The sequence below is a fragment of the Astatotilapia calliptera genome, chromosome 20, assembly GCF_964374335.1.
Source record: "Astatotilapia calliptera chromosome 20, fAstCal68.1, whole genome shotgun sequence".
NCBI lineage: Eukaryota > Metazoa > Chordata > Actinopteri > Cichliformes > Cichlidae > Astatotilapia > Astatotilapia calliptera.
The window spans coordinates 34,875,537-34,900,813 of NC_137441.1; the positions used below are offsets into that span (position 1 = coordinate 34,875,537).

A 25,277-nucleotide genomic window follows, 5' to 3' on the forward strand; every position below is an offset into this window, starting at 1 on the left:
GTCACAGTTCTTTCTCCTCCTAAATAAAATCAGCTTCACGTTAACTGTTAGGAATTCATCAGACTCGGCTGAAACCATCTTCAGTCCTTATTGACTAAACCAAACGAGTGACTTGCCTTGGTAGTGTGGGGAAAAGGTTGGGTGTGTAAAAGGAAAAAAAAAGCAAGCACAGCAGGAAGAAAAAACATTTCCATATTGAACAACAAACAAATCAATACCACTGCTCGTTGGTAATGCTGGCTCTTATATGAAATATGCTTTTAGTTGTGCACTGAGTGCTGGGAGGCAGTGCTACCTCAAAAAAAGTGCACTGCAGCTGATGACTCGATAATTATTTTTTAAACTGTTTGAAGTTTTACAAAAACCTAAAAAATACTGCAAACATGATCCTTTCTTTAACCCTGTTCTTCCTCCTTATCACAGCCACTTTTATTTTCCCACTTTGTTTCCACTCCATAGATATTTACTAGCTGTTTAGGGATGTTATCTCCGCTCTTGTCCCTAGAAGACCTTCTATTTGATTAAATGAGTAGCACTTAAAATGAGTGCAACTTTTAACAAAGTTAATGGGTTTGTCGAGAAGCTTTTTGTGTAACCTGGTATTTTAAACATGTCAATCAGTGGATCTTCCAAGCTGTTTCGGTAACTCTGCATCTCCTCTACTTCTATTACTGCAGCTAGTTTAGTTTGTGTTATATATTTTTTTATTTTTTTTGCAGGGTTTCTCTTGTTTGCTTTGTTTTAGCAATGAAGTGATGAGTAGGAACATTTTGTGTGTGGGTTGTGTATGTTTTCATTCATGTGATTCCTGTAATTTCCTGTGCGATTCCTTCATGTCTCTACAAGCCCAGTGTAACGCTAGAAACAAAATCCATCCTCTTTCACACAGTCGTTCGGCCACTGGGGCTCTTCCATGCAAACGTGTTAGCAAAGCACTATGTGTGACCTTGCCCTGCCAGCAGCTCATTTCCCTGAAGTGGTGGAAAAAAACGGATTACATCCAACGTAAGGAGACCTTGACAAATGCGTCTGGCAAAGACTGAAGTCTTGGCATAAAGCATTCTGCAGAGAAGCCCACGGGCAAATCTATCTACTAGAAATTCAAGCTAAATAAAAAGAAAAATACCTGCAAAACCTGGAAAATGGAGACACAGAAACAACTCTCAGATTTGTTTGGTATGAATTTCACTCAGGTACGGGGCTCTCTGCTATCTATCCTGTTATGATGGGGGCAGTAGGCGACATAAACACCCCGCCCATCTCTTCAGGTTATGGCATGCTGCTTTTCCCTATGGATGTGGCCACGTGTTCTTGTGTGTCACACAAGTGGCTGGCAGCTGAGTCCTGCAGCGCTATATAGGCCACTTATCACCTACCCGAGGGACCACACCCTTTTCTCTGTCAGATGAATGACTGAATGCACAGCACTTCTTTAGAAATCACTACCTGCAGCACACAGCAGGCCTCCCTCCACCTGCTCTCTGCACTGATGCAACCCACACATATGCAGACATATGCTCCTATTCACACCTGAGGCTCATGTGATAACTAAAGCACTACAGCCTTCCCTTTTTATTTTTACAGCTTTCACTGCATTTATGGATGGCTGATTCAATAACAACACGACCTATATGGAAAAGTTATCACAGAGTCAATGTTTTGTGCCCATCTAAATAAAATGGTTTAGCTTTTCAAGCATCATATACAATGCTTCAGTGCCTGGTTTCCTGCTGGCCCCCTTTTTTTGTTGCTGTAGCGTGTTTGTGATCTGCAGCTAAGCTGCTGCGTTTGGCTTCGAGGCTAACAGTGACAGATATACTAATGTTAGCTCCTTTTCACAGCCCAGCCTATCTCCAGTTTGATCCCCAAAGGCTTTACTAACAAACAAACATAAAATTTCCTTTTCCCCCATCTGAGCTGGTATTTTTATTCATTTATTTATTTTTATCTCTAAGGGATGAATAGCTGCATACAAACACAATTACTCAAGTATCCCCCCTGAATCTCAGTTCCCAAACAGAATATGTCCTCACAGGGGAACAAAAAGTGTCAGTGAAGGTCAAAATGCATGTCAAAATAAAACTAAAAAGAAGCAAGTTATTCACTCTGGGGGATGAGGAGAGGGAGGAAGAGGCTGACTGTCAGAGATAAAAAACAAACAAACAAACAAACAAAAGAATGCAAGGAGTGTAGGATGGAGCAGGAGACGTGAGAGGGGAAAGAGAGAAGGTCACTCGTAATAGCTCTTCCACATAATTTCATAATGCCATGATTGCCCCTATTTACTCTGGCTAACACCATTAACTCTCTGCTGTATGGACACTAAACCATTATGGCACAAGAAATAGCTTCACAAGCTGTATACGATCACCACTGGATGCTCCTACAATACAGTTTACACAACAGTGTGCCTATAAGATATATGATGTGCATAAGCGTGGAATTATTCGTAGTGTGCTGCAGAACCATTGTGTGTTTTATCTTACCTAAGAGGAAGTGTGGTGTGTGTGTAGGAGGGGTGGGGGGTATCTGGATGCAACACATCTTATATCTTCAGCGTGACACTGAGGGTGTGTCTGTAATTAGCGGCGTTTGTGCTGCAGGCACAGACTCTGACTGATGCTGTTGCTAATGAGGCAAATGACGCCCACGAGCAGAAGTTCAGCAGCAGTAAGGGTTTATATTTGAGTATGTGTGAGTACGAAGTCACAGCGTGTGTGTGAGTGTTTGCTTGCACATACAGAGTGCACAGCAGGCCTTAGTGTACAGAAAAGATTTGATTTGCTTCCTTCGCATTATCTGTGTGTGTTTGTTTGTTTTTTAAGATTGGGTTTTCTGTTTTCTTGTAATGTTATTATGTTTAATTTGCAGGTGAAATTAAAGGAAATGGGAAGTGATTTTCATTGACCACATGTTGAACCTGTTTTACTCCCTCATGTTTTTAGCTATCCAGTCACAAAAACATCTCCATTCAATTCACCCACCCCCCCTTTGAACATACATACACTTTCATTTCCCACAACCAGCTGACTGACAGGCAAGACAAGTAAATTGTCTTATCAGTTTTGTACTTAAGTGCGCAGCAACTAGCATGCCAGAGTCAAAGGCAGGTCTCCATCTGCTAGACTGGCTCCATTAGCTGATAAGAGCGATTAGCTGACCTGCTGACACACAGACTGATCTTCACTGATACACGCAGCAACAGAGACGGGCTTATGTGCACCTAAACACATGCACCCCCCCCAACACACACACCGGGAATCTGATACACTATTACAGGGGGTAACACCCCTATGTTGATCATTAAAGAGCTTTTACTGGTCCGGGTTCCCATAACTAGATCTCTCTTCCTTTAATGTCATTTAGGATTCACCTTTCTTTAAGAAAAGAAATCTCTGCAACCTATTTCTTTCTCTCTTCGCCTTCATTCACGATGAATTTTTAATTTTTCAGACTTTTTTGTTCTCAACTTTGTTGTTAGCTCCACCCATCTGGTCTCCCGTCGCTGCTGCCCTTCTTTTCCCTTTCCCCTGCCTGCATCCCTTCTTCCCTCCATCCACCTCTCCTGCCTCTCTCCGGACCTGACGGATATCTTAATGAGTCCACTCCCTTCTCCTTGAATTATTCACCACTATTTTTTCTCTCTCTTTTCTTTTCTTTTTTTTTTTGGGGGGGGGGGGGGGGGGTGTTGTTGCCACCATTGCCATTGTATCTTAAGGGGAAAAACATCAATAAATAAACCGCGCCAGAGGTAGCTTCTTCTGCAGTCTTGGTAATACGCTGAATAACTGTGAAATAAAGAGAGAGAGAGTGAGAATAGAGAGGTGAGGAGCACTCTCAGCACTGCTGTTTTGTAATTTAACTTTCTGTTGTATAAGTTTGTAAATTATTTAGCCTTATAATCCTTGAATTTGCAAGCTATAAATATGTGCAAACAGTGAATATATGAGCACACCCAGTAATCACACTTGTGTGTGTGTGTGCTGAGAGGAAAGTCTGTCAGTTTGCACCACTCAGTGCCTACGTGTGTGTGCATATGTAAGTGATACCGCAAACCCGATAGTGTCCATGTGTGTGAATAACTGAATTTGTATGTACAAGGGGGGATGCAGTGTGGAGACCATGTTGTTATGGCAACCAGGGTAGGGAGGGAGTGGGCGGTTGCCCTCACGGCTCCTCTGACAACCTTTATTTTCTCCTGTGTTGAGCCACTCCAATATTAAACCCTAATGCATGTCAAAACGGAGGGAGGGGGGTGAGGCCTGTAGTGAGGTGGGGTCCTCGAAAACAGGTGCGCGTTTTGGAAAATGATGGCGATGCTGTGCGGTGTGCCTTCTGCCACCACGTTTGACACCAGTGGGAGTAGTAAAGTATGCAACTGCTGAGCTTATGCTAATAGTGGTATTGATAAATTCGCTGTCTGTGTATCGTGATTTCAGATAAGCTGTAGCTCTGCAGCTTTTTCCAGCTACTAAATTTCCATTTGGAGTCGACTGTGGATCATCAGTCTTGAGATATATGTTACTGGGCCTTTCAACGAAGGGTGCTGGCATGATGGCACTGGGAAGAGGCTTTATAGCACAGTGGGAAACCACTGTGCTATAAAGCCTCTTTTCCATTAAAGTTGCAAATATTGAATTAACCAACCACGCTGCCTATTGTCCAAGCTAAAGTGCTACACCGGCAGTTTATTAAAGTGATGGAGTGAAAAGGGGTTCAATGCAGAGAAAAGAGGAGAGAGGAGGAGGGACTCTGAAACGTATTGTGAAAAGCGATCAGAAGGGAATTGAAGAAAGCTTTTAGTGTCGGCTACCAAGAGGGCTGACACTGAAAGAGAGGAGAAGACTGATGAAAAGAAAATGGTGACAGGAAAATAGGTGCTCATCGTTCTTGGACAGTTCCTATTATAAAGGTGGGCTCTTAAGTAGAAATGCTTTTGCAAAATGCGAGAAAGTCTTATGAGAAAGGCAATCTTCCCAGCGGTGAGTGAGTAATGACAAATGACTGAGTTAAAGTTGGGGAACAGAGCGGAAACAGGGAGCTGGTATTATTTCACATGATTTGTGGTATTTTTCTGCTGTAGCGACAAAATGGGCCGAAGACTGTTCTCACTGCAACAGGCTCATGCATTAACTATGACCCTGCCAGAGAGAGGAAGAGGGGAGGGTCTGAGGGAGAAAATCAGACAGCCACACCAAAGGCAGCAGGTATGGACGGTCGCTGTCAGTCTGGGACCAAACCAAATGTATGGCAAGGGGAGTAGATGAATTATGAATTTGGGTGAATTTAGGGCAAATTGTGCCGACAGGAAGAAGAAATCTATGAATAATTCACTCTGTAGGACGCCTGATCATCTACCCCCCACTAGCATCACCTTGTTTCACAGACACCCCGCCTCACTCGTACTCATCACTGACCTTTGCAATTTCTCACTGCCCTTCTCCTGTAACGCCTCCAACCATCCGCCCTCTTTCTTTAGGTACTGCTCCCTTTGCTTTTGTCTAAATCACGCCATCTCTCCCCTGTCCCTCTATCCACTTCTCTCTCTTCAAAACAATAAAAAAATCGGATGCTTCTTCAGACAGAAGAACCCTCAGGGAAGAAGAAGGGGTAAAGGGGGGCACGTATTCATTTATTTTTCTCCCCCCTCCTTCCGTCCTGCATCTTCTCCTCCTACACGTCTTCACAGCTGGAGGTAGTTAATATTTAAAAGCAAGGCATGACAGGACACGAGACCTGCACACATGCTTGAACACACCCACACATGTTCACTCGTGAATCCAACAGAGCGGTTGTATCTGATCAAAATGTGCTGCAAACGAAAAAAAATTAAGATAAACGCATATATCTATATTTATGGTGGTTTTCTTCCCGTTAAGGGGAAGGAATACCAGCTATGTTCATTAGGACGAGTGAAATGATGTACTTGTGGCTGACTGGCATAATGGAGATGAGAATATATGTGAAACTCAAGACCTGATTAGACTACTGAGGTTTAATCTTGTGTTATTGCCCCACCTTCTTCAAAAACAAGCGAGCCTATTAAGCACAGGAAGTGCCCGACAACGCCCAACATGTCTGCTTAATGCTAATTAGAACATTTTGCAGAGGAAGGATGGGTGGGATCTTCTCTCTAATGGGTAACAGGGGGTTACACATCACAACAGCGCTGCAGTGGTTAAACTTTACTAATGATGGCAGTACTAACAGCATAATGCAAAATGTTTGAGTTATTTGCATTTTCTAGGCAAAATGCCTCAAAGCAAAGCTTGAATATTTAAAGGAGCTGCTAAATCGACTCGGTCGACTCGGCTTGTTTGATACACGACCTGTTGGTGGCTAATTTTCAGCAACGTTGTAGCAAAGCAGAAATGACCTTGCCCTCGGATCTCAACACAATGCTGCTCACTCTCCGGTCTCTCTGTGATTGAATGACTTTTGATGGTGCCCGTTGACATCCCAGTGGTGATAATAGTTTTTAAAAGCACTCAAACACCGTGAAGGTTCATCTCAGCCCAGCTGCGAGCAGCCATCCCAGGCATGACCTTTGACCCTGTCAAATGAAGCAGGTAACAGGGATGGGATTGGATCACTGACAGCTGCACAGCAGACGCCCTGAAGAAGTGAAATCAGACATCTGCTTCAATGACAGTCTCTTGCTCCTGTGATAATGGAGCGACCACGAGGCTTCATGCTGTGTACACAGTGTGGAAGCTGTGTGTGTGTATGCGAGTGTGTTAGTGGGGCTGAGTGGGGCTTCAGTCTGGGCGGCATGTTTGGGTGGCAGGGTTGGCCTCGTTACATGGCAACCTCGCAGCCTCAGTCTCATGTGACAGTCATTTCTTCACCATTCCCATCCCATTATAGTGTTCCCCTTTACTGCTCCTCCTCAACAGGACTGGAATATTCCTCTGCAAGCTTTGCCTCCTCCTGACTAAAGCCCACTGGACCATGCCCTTTTATCTTTTTGATATCCTCTGTCAGACCACTCCAAGTGTCTGTCTGTCCTCTTTCCTTTCTGTCGGTCTGGTCATGCATTACAAGCTTCTTTTGTGTGTATCCCTGTGCGTGCGTGTGTGTGCGTGCATGTAGCAAACTCCCTTGGTGAACTGTGATTGGCAGAATGACAAGGTATAGCATGCCTAATCATTAATCAGCGTCTTGCTTTGCTCCACACAGCGCTCCCTTGCCATCTCCTTGAATGCTAGGCAAGCTCCCACTTTAGATTACATTAACACCAGTATTAATACCCTGACTAGTCCTGCTTTATTCATCCCCCTCTAATGGTATTTTGGAGAGGCCGATTTAAGACCGGATCACTGTAATTGGCTCCCTGTTTCCTAAGAACAACAACAACTAAAGAGGCTTTAAGCCGACAGAAGGACTGAAGAAGAAGAGGACTATCAAGAAAGTGAATGATGCACACTGATTTGAAGATCTTGCACATGTGTGTCTATGTGTGTGAGTGGATGGATTAGCGTCACAGCTGTCACCCTTTGTCATCCCTCCTCTCCTCCCTCACATCTCTCCACCCATCCCATCAACCTTTGCTCCCCCCTCTTTTACTCTGCCTCTCTCTGTCTCACCCCTCCCTTGCTCCCCTCCTCAATCCCACTTTCCACTTTTTATCCTTGCTAAAGTCTTCCACCTACTTCACCCCTCCTCCCCCTTCTCTCTCCATGTTTTCCATTCTTCTGACAAAGCAAGCAAGTGAGTTTAATGGCTCATTTAATCCCAATGCTGTTAGTTTAAACAGCCTAACTAAAGACTTCTGTTTGGTCTTTAATTTAATCTGAATAGATCTTTTGATGTAGACAAATCCCACATTCCTGTGTCCTTTTGTAGGATATTGTTCAGTGCAATCTCTGCTGAGTGACACAAAATCCACAATAAACACATGACCAGCAATTATCCACTAGATACAAGAAAATGACCGATAATCACCACTCTCTATCGTCCTCCCACCCACCATGCTCTTCATGCTCTTCATCTCCTCTTCTCTCTGACCTTCCCCCCACTCCCCAAGGTCACTCATCATCACTCTGCTGTGGCAGTGCCAGCAAACAACGGTGAGCGGAGCCAAAACTCCTTCGATCAGGCTGCAGAGCTGCCAGATCAGCCCCTCTCTCTATTATCGCCACTTTCTTTTGTCTCACACGCACGTCTTAATCATGGCGTGCTATAACAGCTCTTTGTGTGTGATACTGAGTAGTGTAAACAGTCAGCGGGCTGCGCCACGTGGTGCCGCGGGGGAGGACAGCCTGCATGTTGTGGCGAGGACCGACTCCAAGGATACAGATGGAGAATAGATAGACTAAAAGGAAGGGGTGGTTTTCCTTACTCACCAGGACTGATAGCATCTTTATCGCATACTTAGCACAATACTATCACCCCAGTACACTACAAACTGTTCAGTTCATGCAGTGCAGCCCTGACCAGTCAACCTAATTATCAATTATTTGTTTGTCTGTCTTGCGTATCGTCAGATTTATCACTTCATCACTCTGCATTTGTCTGTCTGCAGCCCATCTGGGTGCTGGGAGGCTCTGTTCAGCTTCTTGTTGTGGTATTCAGCCCATCTGTCCTGCTGACTGGCCTCTCAATACGGGCCACTGGTCATGCAATTAAAACCAAATAGTTTTTTTCTTTTTTTCTTAATAGGAACAGGTTGGGCGATAGGCTGGCTGGTGTTTTTTTTTGTTTTGTTTTTTCGATGGGATGAGCATTGTTGACTGATTGGTTTGTTAACTCTATGTCTCAGTCTGTCTGTTGATCTAACCACATGGCTCTGGGTATTTTTTCTTTCATTCTGACACATGGCCTCTCTGTGCATGTCCTTCCCTTTTTTCCTCTCTATCTTTCAGAGCAGAGACCAGCAGGAGGGTGTGGACCTGGTTTGAAGAACACTGAAGGAGAGGGGAAAACAGAGGGAGAGGACAAGAAGATCAAAGGCATAGGAGGCAAAGCCAAAGCCTCTTGCACAAGAAACATAGCCTCACACTTGCACGAGTCTGTGTGTGAGTGAAGGTGCTCTCTGTGTGCATTTTACTGTAAGTGTGTGAGCAGGTGGGACTTTGATGGGACAGTGAGCAATGCCTGACACGCAGCGACAGCAGGTTGGCAGTAGGGGGCAGTGCTCCAGCTGCCTCCTCCCCCTTGTCCTCATCCTTCTCTCCCTTGCAACCCAGCCCAGCCAAGCAGCCATAAATATTCCCCCCAATTGTGAGTACTGATTCATAATATTCCTATTAGTGGGTTGTGAATGCTTCCATGTGGTTCAAAGATCTATTTGTTGTGGTAATTACATTGTTGCCTCATCAAAGGGCTCTAATAATAATCTTTTATCATGATTAATTAGTGCAAATGAGCTGAATGAACACGCGTTTCTCTTTCAGTAACCTCAGTATTCAGTGTTACAGAGCTCCGTTATGCTGTAAATACATAACAGGACACTAGTATTTAGAGCTGGGGTTTCTTTGGTTAGGCCTCCTTTGTGCCTGTGTGGCGTCTAATTGCTTTGCAGTTGATCCTCCCCTACTGTATTGATTAGTCCTACTATTGATCTGGTTTCTATGGTGCAAACCAGAATCTGATTGGGGAGTAATTCAATCAACAGTTGAGTTATACAACAAAAAATCCAGTGATGTTTATCCTCACTCACCTCCTCGATGTAATATGTGGGCATTAGAAATACAGCTGAGTTTGTGGCCCCACAGGGAAATTGATCTTCATCTTCTCTGCTGCTGTCAACCTGCCCACAAAGCTCCAGCAGAGAGACAGAGAGAGGATATTTCCTCCACTGCTGCTTTTGTTGTTAACTCTTTATCTAAGACTACTTGCAGTGAGTCACAGCCGCCTACACTAATTTCAAAAGTGCCTGTATACAAACACATGCGCATCCCTCAAATGCTGATGAATGCATTAAATCTACCCATATGGGTCCCCGAGGAGGCTAGGTGACAGCGAGGTGAGAGGGTTGAAGGGATGAAGGGAGGATGATGGTGAGGAGGAAGAGGAGGAGGGAGGAGCAGGTCAGAGATGCAAAAGGTCAAGGTGTCTGGTGCCTTCAATTAGGAAGCCTGTGCCATGTCAATAAGAGTCACTGAGAATGAATGATTAGGATCAATAAATGGCATACCTTAGGATCTGTGTCAAGGAGACAAGGGTTAAAACCTACGCCCTATTAAAGGAGATATTACACCGCTGCATTGTTCATATGTGATAAATACTATTCAATGCGATCTATCTATCTATCTATCTATCTATCTATCTATCTATCTATCTATCTATCTATCTATCTATCTATCTATCTATCTATCTATCTATCTATCTATCTATCTATCTATCTATCTATCTATCTATCTATCTATCTATCTATCTATCTATCTATCATTAAAATATTTTCCTTCATTTCCTTGACTCTGCCCACCACTGTGGACTAACAGACCGCATAAGAGATCGTAAGTGCTTTTACGTTTATTGATGTCTTAATGTGGATGCTGGCAATGTTTACTGCAAACACTTTAACCGTACATTTAATTTATTAGCATGTTTTTGTTTTCCATCCAACACGCATCAAACAAAATATACTTCAGTGCTGAACTTAAATGAGTCCTGGCATCTGTGTGCCCTTTCAGTGTTATGCTGCTAGTGTCTGTGTTTTATCCTGCGTTTGTGATCGCATGTGAGGACGTGTGTGTTTTATTTTCAACAAGCACCTGCGTGTAGGTTTGGGTGTGTATATGTGTTTAGCCTCATTGGCTCCCGGTAGGTGGAATTCCTGCAGGAGAAGGGAGGAGGAAGTTTGAAGAGCTGCTGTCGGTTAGGAGGCAGCAGGGCTGTCAGATCAAAGACGCGAGGAAATAAAGAGGAGTTAAAGCACTAAGCACCAGCTCCTCTCCTCCTCTTCTGCCAATAATGGAGCAACGCCCGCAGCCCAAACTTCAATTTGATCAGCTGAGGAAATGGGCTTATTTCCCTGCATCACTGGGAATCCTTTCATTAAATTTCTGCAGTCTCCCTATCCGTCTCTTTCCAAATCTCTGCAAACTTGCCCCTTGTTTGTTTTGTTCCCTCTGTGTCTCTGCGTCTTTTTGCTCAGTTTTTCTGCCGCACTGCATGTGCTCTCTCTTTGCTGCACGTTCATCTATCTCCGCTGTCTGCTTAGCTCTCCATCTTCATCGCCTTTTTCTCATCTACCGCGCCCCCCCTCTGTCCTGTGCCTTCCTTTACCCATTTACCTACATAATATAAATTTATCTCTGGCTGCAGCGCTGTCTCTTTCCTTTAAAGTCAAATTAAAGACTCTACTCACAAGTATCAAGCTGTGGCTTCTGTTCCACTGCAAAGAAGAACAGTGTGAATAGTTCCTGAAGATATGATATGAGAAAAACATTTAAATTTGAATTGATTTCAAGAACTATATAACACAGTACTGTGGTTTATAACATATGTTAAAGACATGTTGGTGTTGTGCCCAGCAAGTTGTTTTTTTGTGCATATGTAAATGCCGCATGTGCTTTATGGCTGCTGTGCACAGCAATGATAAAGAAAGGGAAACCTGTTCATTTGCTCTTTAAAAAATCCCTGCTTCATTTCCAAGCCCACTTTTTCCTCCCTCTTTCTGTCTCAGTCTCACAGGGGACACTGTGCTATATACCTCTTTTATATGAACTCTTCCTCTTACATTATGCTGTATCAATTTTCTCTCATCTCAACCCATTTATTCCTCCTGCTCTCTTGCTCTTACTCTTTCCCTTGGCCTACATTTCATCTCCATCTCAGGGGACTCTTTTTAAGAGATATTGACTATATAGTTTTCTGCAGCTGTTAAAATATGGAAATAAGTGGTGTCTCTAGTTATTCTGTGCTATTTGCTATGAGTCTGAGATGCGTCTTATGCAATCTGTGTGTTAAAACTAGAGATATAGCAGCATGCATCATGGACACTCATCATGTGAATTTAACAAAGCAAAGCCTGCAAGTCAGTTTGGGGTGTGTGCATTTACATGTCTGTGTTGTGACTCGACTAACTATGACTTTTGATGTATGCAGTCAAGAGGCCTCCAGTGATCAAAACACAGCCGGAGTCTGTCACCGTATTTAGCACTGAAGACTTCGTCATGAACTGTGAAGCCTCTGGCAACCCTTCACCCATGTTAGTCAACACGCGCGTGCGCACACACACACACACACACACACACACACACACACACACACACACACACACACACACACACACACACACACACAAACATAAAGATCATGATTTGATTACGAATGAAAATGCTATATTATTCACAGGGGAGACCAACTATTGGTTATCTGGAACGGTGACCTTCCGTCTCCTTGTTCAGCTGACATCTACATATTAGCATTACATGAGAGCACAGCTTCTCCTAGTCAGATTTCTTGTTCCATTTGGGGATAAATGTCATTAAGCCCTCGAGCAATATTTTCAAAGTGTCTTAGCTGCTCTGAAGTGGAAAAGTGCTCCGATTGCCAAGGAAAAGATGAATATCACAATTATAGCACGAGTTCTAAGTCTGACTGGGGCATCTTGTGTAAATTTTGCAGCTATTCATTTGTGCCCTTAAATTAAGCAAAATGTAAGGACACCCTATTTGTGTCATTTTGTGTCATCAAAGGGACAGAATATTTGAAAGAAGAAAAATTCAGGCTCTTCTGTTTTTTGTTTTAGCTTCCGATGGGCAAAGGACGGGGAAGACTTTGACCCAGGCAGTGACCCGGAGCTGAAGGTCTCTGAAAGCTCTGGCTCATTCGCATTCTACACACTTAGCAACACCATGGACACACTGAACAAGTACAAAGGCAAATACGTTTGCTACGCATCCAATGAGCTGGGGACAGCTGTGTCTAACGAGGCCATACTGAACACGGATGGTAAGAGCACGTCGACGACTCGTGAACCACCGACCGCTTGTTGAAAGATATAGCCGTGAAATATTTGCCCCAATTTGTAATTGTTTGTCCTTGCCCTCGAGGCAAGAACAACATCATTGAAATACTATCAAAGATATAAAACATCTCTATGCTAAAGAGCAAACTGCATCACACCAGAGGAATTACAAATCTCTTAAATGTCATTTCCTGTTAGCTCTCCTATAAATGCCTTCAAGGTTCAGTTTTGAAGCAAGCTGCGGTATTTGTTGATTTATATATGGTTGATTTAAAAAGCTGTGAATGGAGACAGTGCTTTTCCTGCTTTATACAGCGCTCATCTGTTAGCAGATGGGGCTCACACTGAGAGCTAAGAGTATTGCCACCTGGAACATAATTAGACGCAATAACGTGATAATCATATACACAATCATCCACACACATACATGGGGACCCCTGAGCAAAAGTAAAGAGTACCTCTGCACATCCATCTACCTGAGTGACTGGCTCTCTCCTGGACGACCTCATCCCTCCACAGTTTCCCTGACAACGGTTTCCCCAGAAACGCTCTTGAGTTGATGTCATGTGAAGAAGCACTCTTCAGTAGCTCCTGTGAGGTTATCAACGGATGGGAGGAGGGAAAGCAAACATGTATCACTCACAAATTAAGTCTTCTACAAGACAAAAATAAAACAAACAATGGTTCTGTTTCTGTTTTTGTAGAATCATCAGAAGTCAGTATTTTTAATGTTGCATAACAGCAGAAGAAGCTGATGCACATCAGCTGAAGAGCAAATGTTACTAGAAAAATTGTAACTCTATTGATCTCAATAGATATACCGATAACACATATTATACCACTTTTACATAGATACATGTACAACAATCAACACACCAGACTGCAGTCTAATAGTAGCACAGACAAATTATAGTTATGTGAAGACTAATTAAATGCATGTACACACAGCACTACAGTGGCATGGTGGTACGCACTGTTGTCTTACAGACTCCTCCCACAGTCATGTATGGTTTGGTGACTGGTAATTCTAAATTGCTCATAGTGTGAGTGTGAATGGTTGTCTGTCTGTGTTAGCCCTCCAACAGACCGCCTACCTGTTCAAGGCGCACCCCACCTCTCACTTGATGGCAGCTAGGATAGACTCTAACGCCCAATGACCAAGAAGTGAATAAGTGGAAGAAAATGGTTGTAAGCATGTAGGCACAACAGTTGAGATATCCATAATCCCAATAAACAAGACAACTTATTGAAGCCCCACAATACGCTCTCCACGTGTTATACCCAATAGGCCTGTTTTTAGAAATGTTTCTGACAATAGAGAATCTCCCTTTGCTGTTATTAATGCAACTCTTGTGCTAAGAAGTCCTTAATCTCAATTTGCATGCTATGTTACCCTCATACTGAAATAACCAAGGGCGTTTTATCAGGTCGACTACATATGTGGTCTTGTGTGAGAATCTGCCCAGCAGCTTAGTTTTTTAGGCCTGTCTGTGGATGTGAGACGTGACCTTAAAGTTCACACAGTAAAAAAAGAATGTTTGTGGGGGAAGGAAAGAAGTGAAATTTGTCTTAATAAACATGCCGGACAGATTACTGGACTGCTTCATAGCCAGCTCTCAGCTGACAGTGTTGACAATGAGCAGGATGTTTTCTGCTTATTCGAGCAGCTGGAAAATAGGCAACAGGCAGTGATCAAAACACCACGAGCTCTTTTGCAACACTCCTTTCCAGAGATTCTTCTCACAAAATCTTTAGAATTACTTTCCTTTAAATTTCAGAACTCTTAATCTGTTTGGCTCATCCACAGACACTGCTATAGTTTGTCTGTTAAACATTAGTTTTAATTATTATTTCTGTAGCTGTGTCATGATTTGAAATAGGATGTAAAATTTTGCTATGCATTCATAATTAATAAGAAAAGATACACAGCTTTGAAGGGAACCATCAGTTTTTTTTCCTGTTAGAGCCATCACAGAATGATTTTTACAATCACCAACTACTTCCACCTGTAAACTTGTTTTGTTTTTACCAATTTGGAAAATGTCTCTATTTTCACACACAGATAAGGAGCACATTGTCCTGGGATAATGGAAAAGTTGGTCATGTTTCACATCAAATGTGTACAATTTCATTGAAAACAAGGACTCTCTAATAAGAGAAAGTTTACTACATATCAGTTTATTTGTGTTTTTAATATGATGTATTTTTAAAAAACCAAGTATTTTTTATAATTAAAAGAATGCATCTGACATATAACTGAGTACAACTTCCAAGACAAAAATGTTTCTAATTTATGCATATCAATGTTTTGCATATAAGCCAAATGATGAACAGCGTGTCATTTACTACCACGGACACTCCAGCCTGAAACACGCTGCACAAAACTCACCTCACAAGAATGAAGCATAACTCATCCTCTTACCTGCAGCAATATCATATGCCTGGGATACATAGCATTTATAAATAATCAAATATAGTAAAGTAATGTTTATATTTATTGTTGTTGCAAGTTGACAACGTAAAAAATTACACGTTGACATGAAGATAAATTCATATATTCAAGTGATCCTTCTAAGCCTGAACCTGTGAGAACTTTATCACTAGGACCAGCTCTTTATGATCAACACCAGCTCATATAAAATTACAGTATTTCCTGGAATATAATATTGTTTTACACGTGTACAGTAAAGCTGATTTTGCCGTTTTTGTAGTGCGACTGACCCGCACTGTATTCGTTGTTCACGATGACTTGTGTAAGATTGTCTCGTTGAACATCTATATGAGCTCGTCCATCACCTACGTGTTTACTAAGACCTTTTTTCTGTCTTGCCTCCCTTTAAGTTCCCCCCTCCCAGCAGAAAGATAAAAAGGTTGATGAGACGGCTGACGAGGGAAAAAGTTTTATTCTGAAGTGTAACCCCCCACAAAGTTCTATGGAGCCTATCATTCACTGGATGGACTTAAGTGAGTACATTATCTGTCCATCTCTCTGCTTCCATTACATGCTTCCTGTCTCCAAGATTTTGTTGTGCATTTACCACTTCAGAGAAAGCAAGTTAGCAATTTATTTCTGCATCGAGACATCAACATTTCTGCAACATTTTTCCTCTAGTGCTTTTTTACAATCCATGCAGGATCTACATTTTTCAGTTCCTCTCATCCTGTTGCATCTGTATCTCCTGCCCAATCTATATCCTGCTGTTAATAAGCTCCTCTGTTATTGTAATTTTTTCCAATTCTTTTAAGCAGTTTCAATCATTTTGTCAACATTTTTCTCACTCCTTTTACTTCTTTCAGGGTTACGTCATATCGACCTTAGTAAGCGGGTGATGGCGGGGAAGGACGGCAATCTGTACTTTGCCAATCTGGAAAGTTCGGACAGCAGGGATGACTACACGTGCAATGTCCAGTACCTGGCAACACGCACGATTCTGGCAAAAGAGCCCACCTCTCTGAAAGTCACCCAATGTGAGTTTTGTTGAAGATTATCTAAACTCATCTGACTCAGATTAAGCTGATCTAACCTGAATTAAGGGTGGGTTCCAGTTAACAACAGCTTTATTCAAAATGTAAACCAAAATAAAATGTCAAGGTCTTAAGGAATAAGAAAATTCAAGGCAATTTAGTTTACATTGGTGATTTTCTGATTGTGTGTAAAACAGGATCAGAAACAACAAAACAACAATTGATCATCAGGTAATCAATTCGATGGCTTCTCTGTGGTTGAAACATGTCTTTCAGAACAGTAAATGTGAGTCTCATTGTGGTGCTAGATAGAAAATAAATCAGAGGATCCCAGTCAGTCTGGCCTAATGTCTGGAAATCTGGCTTATCTGTACCAGCGTTCCTTGAATCCTACAACTATTGATACACTCAGAACTTTAAACAGGAGTTTAAATTATTCTTCAAGCGCGTATCATGGTTGTAAAAGTCATTCAGTTACGGAGCTGTTTTGAAAAATAACCAGTTTACATTCATACACCTCTTAAAATCTAACTTCTTTCATTCTTAAGGACATAAATGCTACATTTAAATGCCATATGCAGTATATTAGTTGAGGCCACATAATTAAACTACACATCACCATGTGGTGGCATGTTGTGCTGACCGAAGCAGTGACCAAATCCAGTAGGTCCCACTGAACCAGCAGGGGGTCTTCCTCTGCTCAGCCCATATTATAATGAGATTCAGCTCACACTGTGATGTGGCTGCCAGCAAGTGCGACCCAACTAGAGGTCAGAAAGATGAGCACATGTTAACATGAGACCTCTGTGTGTGTAGAGAGTCTAGATGATGATGTTTTGTTAGAAAGCTAAAGTCTATCAACATGAATCCATGCCCTGCATCTCTACTTGTGTTCTTCAGAGTCTTTAAAGTGGTTGCTGTGTCAGCAGCAGAGCAATCTAAAAAAATGACCCATGCATATGTATGAGTGTTTCTCTTTGTCTTTGTGGTTCCTCCTCTCTTTGTCCAGCCAACTCGGTACTGCGGAACAGAAGGCCCCAAATGATGAGACCTACTGGACATCACAGCACGTACCATGCCCTGAGGGGACAGACACTAGACCTGGAGTGCATCGTCGAAGGCCTGTGAGTGTCTCAGCGTGCACATGTGTGTGCGCTTCCAACCCCTTTAATTGGAAAACTTAAGCCTTCAATCTTACCTGTCTCTCATCCATCCACCCCACCCTACGCATTATTCCATTATGTCTTTCGCTTCTTCCTGCCAACTCTGCTTCCTGCTGCCATCTTGTCTTAATGGTCCTTATCATTCCTTCCGGCATTTCTCTCTCTGCCTGCTTGCTTTACTCTATGCCTACTTCCTCTCATTGTTTTTCTCTCTTCTCTTTAATCCCTCCATACATGTCATCCTTTCTAGTCCAACTCCAGAAGTGTCCTGGATGAGGAGGGATGGCGAGCTGTCAGAAACTCGGACCACCAAAGATATGTTTGACCGCCGCTTGCGCTTCACTAATATCTCAGAAAGTGACGGGGGTGAATACCAGTGTATAGCTGAGAACTCCCAAGGAAACACCAAACACATTTACATGTTGACTGTGGAAGGTATATCTCTTGCGTTTCTCTATTACACTCTCATTCCCTCACACACACATACACACATATATATATCTTGAGAGATAGTGAAAAAACACACAGCATGCTATTATTTTCCATTACATATTTCTAGGTTGATATTTTAATCTCAATATATATGATGTGGTTTGCTGACCATTAGAATGTTTTCGGGGTTTCTGTGGGTAGCTGCATAGACAGAAACCTCCCTCACTAACTTTTTTTGGAACTGCCATAAATTTGGGTTGTTAGTGAGAGCCTGTTAAAAATAACATCAGTCACAAGAGATGCCACAGAAGCAGAGACACCTTGTGGTTCACACTACACAATCAAACTGCAGAAACACCAGATCCTGCCATTTCCTCAGCTCCCCAGTGTCTTTCATAAGAATAGCTCTGCTTTGTAAACTTCCATGTTGAAACTAATGGGCTCATTTTAAAGTGCAACCTCATTTTTTTTTTTAAATTCTATAAAAATGTAACACAGCTGCTTGCACAAATGTGCTTTTTTATGTTTCAAAAAAGTTTACCACTATGCTATATCGCCTCCTCTTTTAACAACACTCTGTAAACTCTTGGGCACTGAGGAGACCAATTAGTCTGAGCAAATTACAAAAACGTTTTCCAACTCCTGACTAATTAATGTTGCGCCAAATGTTTGCAATGCGTGCCAGGTCCAGACTGCAGACATGACACAGAGACTGTTGTTATGTGGTTTGGCCTTATATCGCCGAATGCTTTCTCTAAGGAGGATGTTGTTTGGGTGGCAGCATATGTCACACAAAACTTTTTACATCGCCGGGCATTGATGGTACCTTCACAGATGTGCTAATTATAGTTATGTACACCCATGCCGCCAGAGATTACGGCTTTTGAACTGTTTAGTCTCTTTACGGTTTAGAGTGGAGGATTCACTTTTCATGCTTTCCAAGGAGGAATTTTTAGAATTTGAGAGGACAACTGAAATTAATGGAGAAAATGAGACTAACACAAGCTGCAGAGAAAAAATGTTACAGAATACAAACCAGGAAACGATAACACACAACAAAACACATACACTTTGCACAAGAAATTCAAAAACTGAAAGCATCAATGTAATTAACTAAAAAACTCAAAAAAACAATCCCCCAAACCAGAATTAATAATAAACAAGGGCACTCAGAGTGTGCAACTGTCCCCGAAGGTCTAAAACATCCAGGTTTTATGCTGATGTCAGCATTGGTAATATGGAAATTTAGTTTAGTGTAATCTTTTTGTGTCATTGTGAAGTCATATAATGGATATTAAGGGGTTCGTGGCTCAACAGTTGGGAGTTCGCCTTGTAATCGGAAGGTGTAGAGCGCTTTGGGGTCCTTCGGGACTAGTAAAACGCTATACAAATACAGGCCATTTACCATATTAAAAATTAATGTTTTAAAGAGCTAAAACATGACTGGTATATTGCTTGAAAAGTCTGGAGATGGAAACTAAAGCTTTTTCCTAATTCATGTGGTCCTGAGCGTTGCCCTATTACCTTGAACCATTACATACTAAAATGGTGTATTTAATTATTTTAAACCATATGTTTGAAGCAGGACTTGAAGAAGTCTTTGGCTTCTCTAAGTTGTAAAAACTTGTGATTTTAAGATATATTCATGCAGTGTGTGATTTTGCGTAAGTGTATGACCTCTTTGTGATGTCATAGGGTTTTATATATAAAAAGTGTGTTGTGAAGCTCCCTCCATGACCTTTTTTCAATCAACAATTTTGACAAAGAGCAGTGTTGTGGTCACTTGCTTCATTTTTTTTGTGCTTTTGTTGATACCTACAAGGTAGTAGAAACTCAGTCTTATAGTATTTTGCTTGTACTATTTGGAACTGATATATTCTGTCACTTGCAGCTGCACCTTATTGGATCAAGGAGCCAGTCAGTCAGCTATATGCCCCAGGTGAGACAGTCAGATTAGACTGTCAGGCAGATGGCATTCCCTCTCCTATCATCAGCTGGACCATCAACGGGGTCCCCATCTCAGGTCAGTGCACACACCTTAACATGCGCCACCACCATCTCCTGGCACTTAAGATGTACTGACAGCGTGTACTCTTTAACAGGAGTTGATAAGGACCCTAGGCGTACTCTGACAGCAAGCGGATCTCTGATCCTAGAGGATGTGAACTTTGGAGATACTGCCATCTATCAGTGTCGGGCCTCCAATAAACATGGAACCATCCTCACAAACACCAATGTTTATGTCATTGGTGAGTGCTAGTCGTTACGTGCTGTTTGTTTAACTGGATTTTGAGTTTGTTCTCTGTGTATCTCATTTGTCTTTGTGGGATGTTTCAGAGCTGCCTCCCCAGATCCTTACCGATGATGGGAATACATATGCGTATACAGAGGGCCAGAAGGCTTTACTGGAGTGTGAGACCTTTGGCTCTCCTAAACCAAAAGTGATATGGTGAGGTGGTATTGCATATTCCATCGTTTGCTGGCAGATTTTCCCATTAATACATTCTAAAAAGGTGATATTATTGCGTGGGTAGGTCTTCATGTGCATAAATTAACAGCTAAGCGTTGTTACATCTGGGCTGTGACTGTGAATTCTGTCAGTGTGGCAAATATCCAATCAGGCTTTGCTCATTGTAGTAAAACAGGAAAAGTGGCTTTTAAGTTATTAAATTTATCAGCCGCTGCAGTTGCTGAAAACCCTTTTTTTTAAAAAATCACCCGCCAAATTTCTGATGTGTGTGTTGGTTTTTAAATTGATGAGTGTGTGTGTCTGTGTGTGTGTGTGTGTGTGTGTGTTTCACAGGGAAAGAAACAACGGCAGCTCCTTCCTTCTAGCAGATCGCAGAGTTAACCCTCTCAGCAATGGGTGGCTCGAGATCGCTAACGTCACCCACAGCGATGACGGGATCTACACCTGCACTGTGCCAAATTCCAATTTGTCAATCAGTGTTGAGCTGGAAATATTCAGTCAGTGACACTCACATGCTTAGAGACATAGTAACTCTTGCCAACTTTATTTATTACTTGTACCTCCTGCAGCTTGTCTCAGCATTGTATTGTTTGCTTTCTTCTGCAGATAGGACCATGATACTGTCACCCCCACAGGCTCTGAAGGTCCGGGCTGGAGAGAGAGCCATTTTCACCTGCCTGGGCCTCGTCGACCCCAGACTCGACCCTCCTTTCATTCAGTGGAGAAAGAACAACCAGAAGCTGGCTGATTCCAACAGTGATGAAAAGTGAGACATTTTTATATCTGAAAATAAAGAGGATCATTTTGGAAATCATGAAAGGATGATTATGCTTGTGAGCCATTTGTTTATTGGGGTGGGGAATGAAGAGTTAGTGGGGAAGGATGGTGATAATAAATTGTAATTCATGATGACGATGACTGTATTTCCTCAGGTATACAATGGAAGGACCGGATCTCAAAATAACTAATGTGCAGCCAGATGATGAGGGAGTGTACACCTGTGAGATCATCACAAAACTGGATGTAGCAGAAGCCAGGGGTACCCTCACCTTATGGGGTAAGACCACTGACCACATATGACCACAAACCGACAAATGTCCAAACCCTGTAAACAACAGGCCTAAAATCATTCTGTAGTTATAAACTCCACCCCCACAAAAACAAACTCATTTAAAACCTTTATTGTGCATGTAGTGCATAGGTAGTCATGCTAGTAATAATACTGATGTCCCCTATCAGATCGTCCAGACCCTCCCATCCTCCTACAGATCTCTGATCCTAAGGATCGTACTGTCACCCTCAGCTGGACTCCTGGAGATGACCACAACGGCCCAGTGACAGGTGTAGTACAAACACATATAGTTGCACACTTTTAAGCACTGACATGTACAAAACCTTATACTTCACCTAACCTTAAAAACTACATATTAAGCCTATCTCTGTCACCACAAGGAGGACACATCCTCATGACTGCAAAACCCCCACAACACAATCATACAGACATGCACAGACACAGCTGTCTTTCTCCTACTTCAGAGTATTGGATTAGACATAGAAATAGGGAAAATGGAAGAATTAGGTCAGGACATTGTCCACAGTTGCTCTTTCTCACATGAAGCACACAGCTGGAGATCTGCCATATTAGATATGTTCTTACTGCTAGAAACACAATGTTTGATTTAGGCAAGCGTGGCATCCTTTTGGGGTGGGCGGGACACATAACATGACAACCTGTAAACAGATTGTCTCTACAACAATAACAAAAATACAGACACGCACACGGTTTGAGTGCTCAAATCGCTTAGAAAAGCTAGCTATCCTTATAGCTATACAATAAATCCAGTTCAGTTGTATTTATGTAGCACCAAATCACAACAACAGTTGCCTCAAGGTGCTTATATTGTAAGGTAAAGACTCTACAATAATAGAAAGAAAACAGAGAAAACCCCAACAATCAGGTAACACCCTATGAGCAAGCTGTATGGCGACAGTGGGGAGGAAAAACTCCCCTTTTAGCAGGAAGAAACCTCTGGCAGAACCAGGTTCAGGGGAGGGGCAACCATCTGCCATGGTCGGTTCGGGGTGAGTCGAGAAAGACGGGACAAAGGCAGACACAAATGCAGCTTTATGAGTGTTGAGTGTTTAGTTATGTTTCCATTACTTCCTTGGGATAATGTCCTTTCTCCATCATTCCTTGACTTTTGTCGTAGAGTATGTGGTAGAGTTTGAGGACCACCGTTCGAATGAGAGCGTCTGGAAAATGCTGGCCAGAGTTAGCGGAAACAAAGAACGTGCCGTTCTCTCCCTGTGGCCCTTCATGTCCTACCGTTTCCGGATCATTGCCATCAATGACGTGGGCAAGAGCGACCCTAGCAAACCATCTGGAATATACAACACACCTGCTGAAGGTAAAAGCCATGGATCTGTAGCTATATGTTTATGAACTGTCACAGTAAATCCCAAACAACACTAAACCATCTTGTTTGCTAATCCCAGCTCCAGATAATAACCCTAAAGATGTCAAGAGCGAGTCCATTGAACCGAACACTCTGGTCATCAGCTGGAAGGTATATCTCTTACCTGAATGCACCATTTGGTCAAAGCGGTTACTGATAATATTTGAGAAATGGTCTTATTTGGCTGCTGCTCCCATCTTTACAGAAAATGAACAAAACCGAGGTCCACGGACCTGGCTTCAAGTACTGTGTGCAGTGGAGACAAGCAGTGGGTGGTGGGCCCGACTGGCACGAGAAAAATGTAACAGAGCCGCCATTCCGTGTTGACAATGTCGGGAACTTCTCTGCGTATGAGATTAAAGTTCAGGCTTTCAATGAGATAGGGAGGGGACCTGAGCCAGACACAGTCATAGGCTACTCAGGAGAAGATGGTACTATATTTTTAAAAAAACTATTACTTTTTCAGCACACTTTTCTTTTCCTGGGATTTCTTCTACTTGGCATTCTAACCCGTCTCCTTCCTGTCTGTCATTGGCGCTCAGTTCCTTTAGAGGCCCCGATGGATGTGGGTGTTGAAATAATAAACAGCACTACAATCAAAGTGACCTGGGCACCTATAGACAAAGACACGGTCAGAGGACACCTGCTGGGATACAAGGTACTGCCCTAGTATCTCATCTGTTGTTTGGCCTGACGTATGCATGAATAATACATGAGTGGTTTTAAAGTGGAGGCAGACAGATTGTAGCTTAGTGGCGTCAGGGTACTTTGTAGTTTCAAGGTTGTAAAGCCCTTTCTCCCCCTCAAAATATATCTCACACTCTAGAAATACTCCTTTTATTTTGGTTTTTTATGATTCATGTTTTAGTAAATGCTCTGTCCCTGCTTTTAAAGTCTTAGAGAACCAAATGAGAACATCAACAGAGTCATAATATAAATGTAACTAAATGCAATAAATGTTACAGTTTTCCTCATTTGCTTGGGCTCAGTTAATGAATGAGAGCTAAACCTGTCGAAAGGATGAAGAGCATCACGAAAAGCATTTTGTTTTCTTTGTTAGGTCTTTCAAATGTTTCAGAACACTTAAACAATTGTCTCATCCCAGCTTTGTGTGTTTTGAGATTTAATTATTGTATATGTCCTTGTGTTCCAGATAGGTCACATTTCTATCATCCAGATAGTTTTTGCCTCCAAAATATGTTGGCATGTAAATCATCCATGCAGAATACTCCATATAAATGTCCAAATCTGTTGGTGTAAGCCATGAGTATGAGAATTGATTACAACAATGTTAGAGAGGAATAAGGATGTGTGGTGGTGAAGCAAGGAGAAGATGTTTCAATACCTGAGGCCAACCATCCAAAGCAAAGGACAGAGCACATGAGAGGGAAGAAGAGAGTGCAGGCAGGGTGGAGTGTCAGGGTAATTTGTGACACAAGGATAGCAGCAAGTGTGAAAGGGAAGGTCTACAAGATGGCAGTGAGACCTGCTGTGATGGATGATTTCAAAACTGTAATTTGGAAACAAAAATAATTTGGTTAGGAGCGATCAGGACATACACGGTTAGACATGAGAACATCAGAGCAACGGCTCAGGTTTGGACACAAAGTTAAGAGAGGAAAGACTGAGATAGTGAGGACATGTGCAGAGAAAGGAGTGGATTTATTAAATAAAGCTGCCAGGCAGGAAAAAAAGAGGAAGACCATCAAGGATGAGGTGAAGAAGGACATGAAGAGGGTGGTGAGGATACGATGAGATAAAGGGGGATGATCCACTGTGGTGACTTGTAACAGTAGCAGCCTGAAAGAACAAGAAAGAACAGAGGATGTTTATAATTTGTTATCCTGCCAAACTGAGTTTTGGGAGATTCATCTTCAGATTCAGTGACTTCAAAACTGTTCAAAGAAATGTGCCTGAGCAACTGAGGTAAACTGTAATTTTCCAAATATAAATAAAAAAATAAATCCTCATTTGTGATGTCCTCTTTTGCCAGATCCACTATACCAGGAAAGTGCATAGGAGCCACCACCGAGGCCGCAGGGCACAAGAGTTAGAAAGCACTGTGGTGGTGAAAACGGAGCCCAACGAGAAGAAGAAAGTGATCAGTGATCTGAGGCCGTTCTCCAACTACACCCTTAAGGTGACTGTATACAACATAAAGGGAGAAGGACCCTTCTCTGAGGCGCTGCCCTTTGAGACTCCAGAGGGAGGTGAGAATAAATGGGTTAAAGAGGCTAGAAATAAAGCTAGAAAAGGGAGAAGTGATGACAAAGTGGTTAAAGATGTTTTATTGCAGATGATACAAATAAGAGGTCAAGAAACATGGCAAAGGGAGAGGGAGAACTATATGCATGAAGAAAAAAGAAATGAGA

General features: G+C 42.3%; 1 protein-coding gene across 4 annotated transcripts in view; it reads left to right on the forward strand.

Moving 5' to 3' along the window:
• Positions 1 to 25,277, forward strand: part of l1cama (L1 cell adhesion molecule, paralog a) — a 41,809-nt gene that overhangs the window by 12,212 nt on the left and 4,320 nt on the right. For 3 of the 4 annotated variants that reach the window (XM_026153958.2, XM_026153960.2, XM_026153962.2), the window contains exons 2-21: positions 8,865 to 9,222; positions 10,446 to 10,460; positions 12,055 to 12,157; positions 12,701 to 12,903; positions 15,761 to 15,883; positions 16,217 to 16,387; positions 17,394 to 17,508; positions 17,798 to 17,982; positions 19,871 to 20,002; positions 20,082 to 20,228; positions 20,317 to 20,428; positions 20,783 to 20,946; positions 21,056 to 21,215; positions 21,382 to 21,506; positions 21,689 to 21,790; positions 22,660 to 22,857; positions 22,946 to 23,016; positions 23,111 to 23,336; positions 23,448 to 23,563; positions 24,899 to 25,115. In XM_026153958.2, the coding sequence (XP_026009743.2) occupies positions 9,093 to 9,222; positions 10,446 to 10,460; positions 12,055 to 12,157; positions 12,701 to 12,903; positions 15,761 to 15,883; positions 16,217 to 16,387; positions 17,394 to 17,508; positions 17,798 to 17,982; positions 19,871 to 20,002; positions 20,082 to 20,228; positions 20,317 to 20,428; positions 20,783 to 20,946; positions 21,056 to 21,215; positions 21,382 to 21,506; positions 21,689 to 21,790; positions 22,660 to 22,857; positions 22,946 to 23,016; positions 23,111 to 23,336; positions 23,448 to 23,563; positions 24,899 to 25,115 (2,815 nt within the window). In that variant the 5' untranslated portion in view covers positions 8,865 to 9,092. The remainder of the gene's footprint in view (positions 1 to 8,864; positions 9,223 to 10,445; positions 10,461 to 12,054; positions 12,158 to 12,700; positions 12,904 to 15,760; positions 15,884 to 16,216; positions 16,388 to 17,393; positions 17,509 to 17,797; positions 17,983 to 19,870; positions 20,003 to 20,081; positions 20,229 to 20,316; positions 20,429 to 20,782; positions 20,947 to 21,055; positions 21,216 to 21,381; positions 21,507 to 21,688; positions 21,791 to 22,659; positions 22,858 to 22,945; positions 23,017 to 23,110; positions 23,337 to 23,447; positions 23,564 to 24,898; positions 25,116 to 25,277) is intronic. The other variant, XM_026153961.2, reaches the window with a different exon arrangement.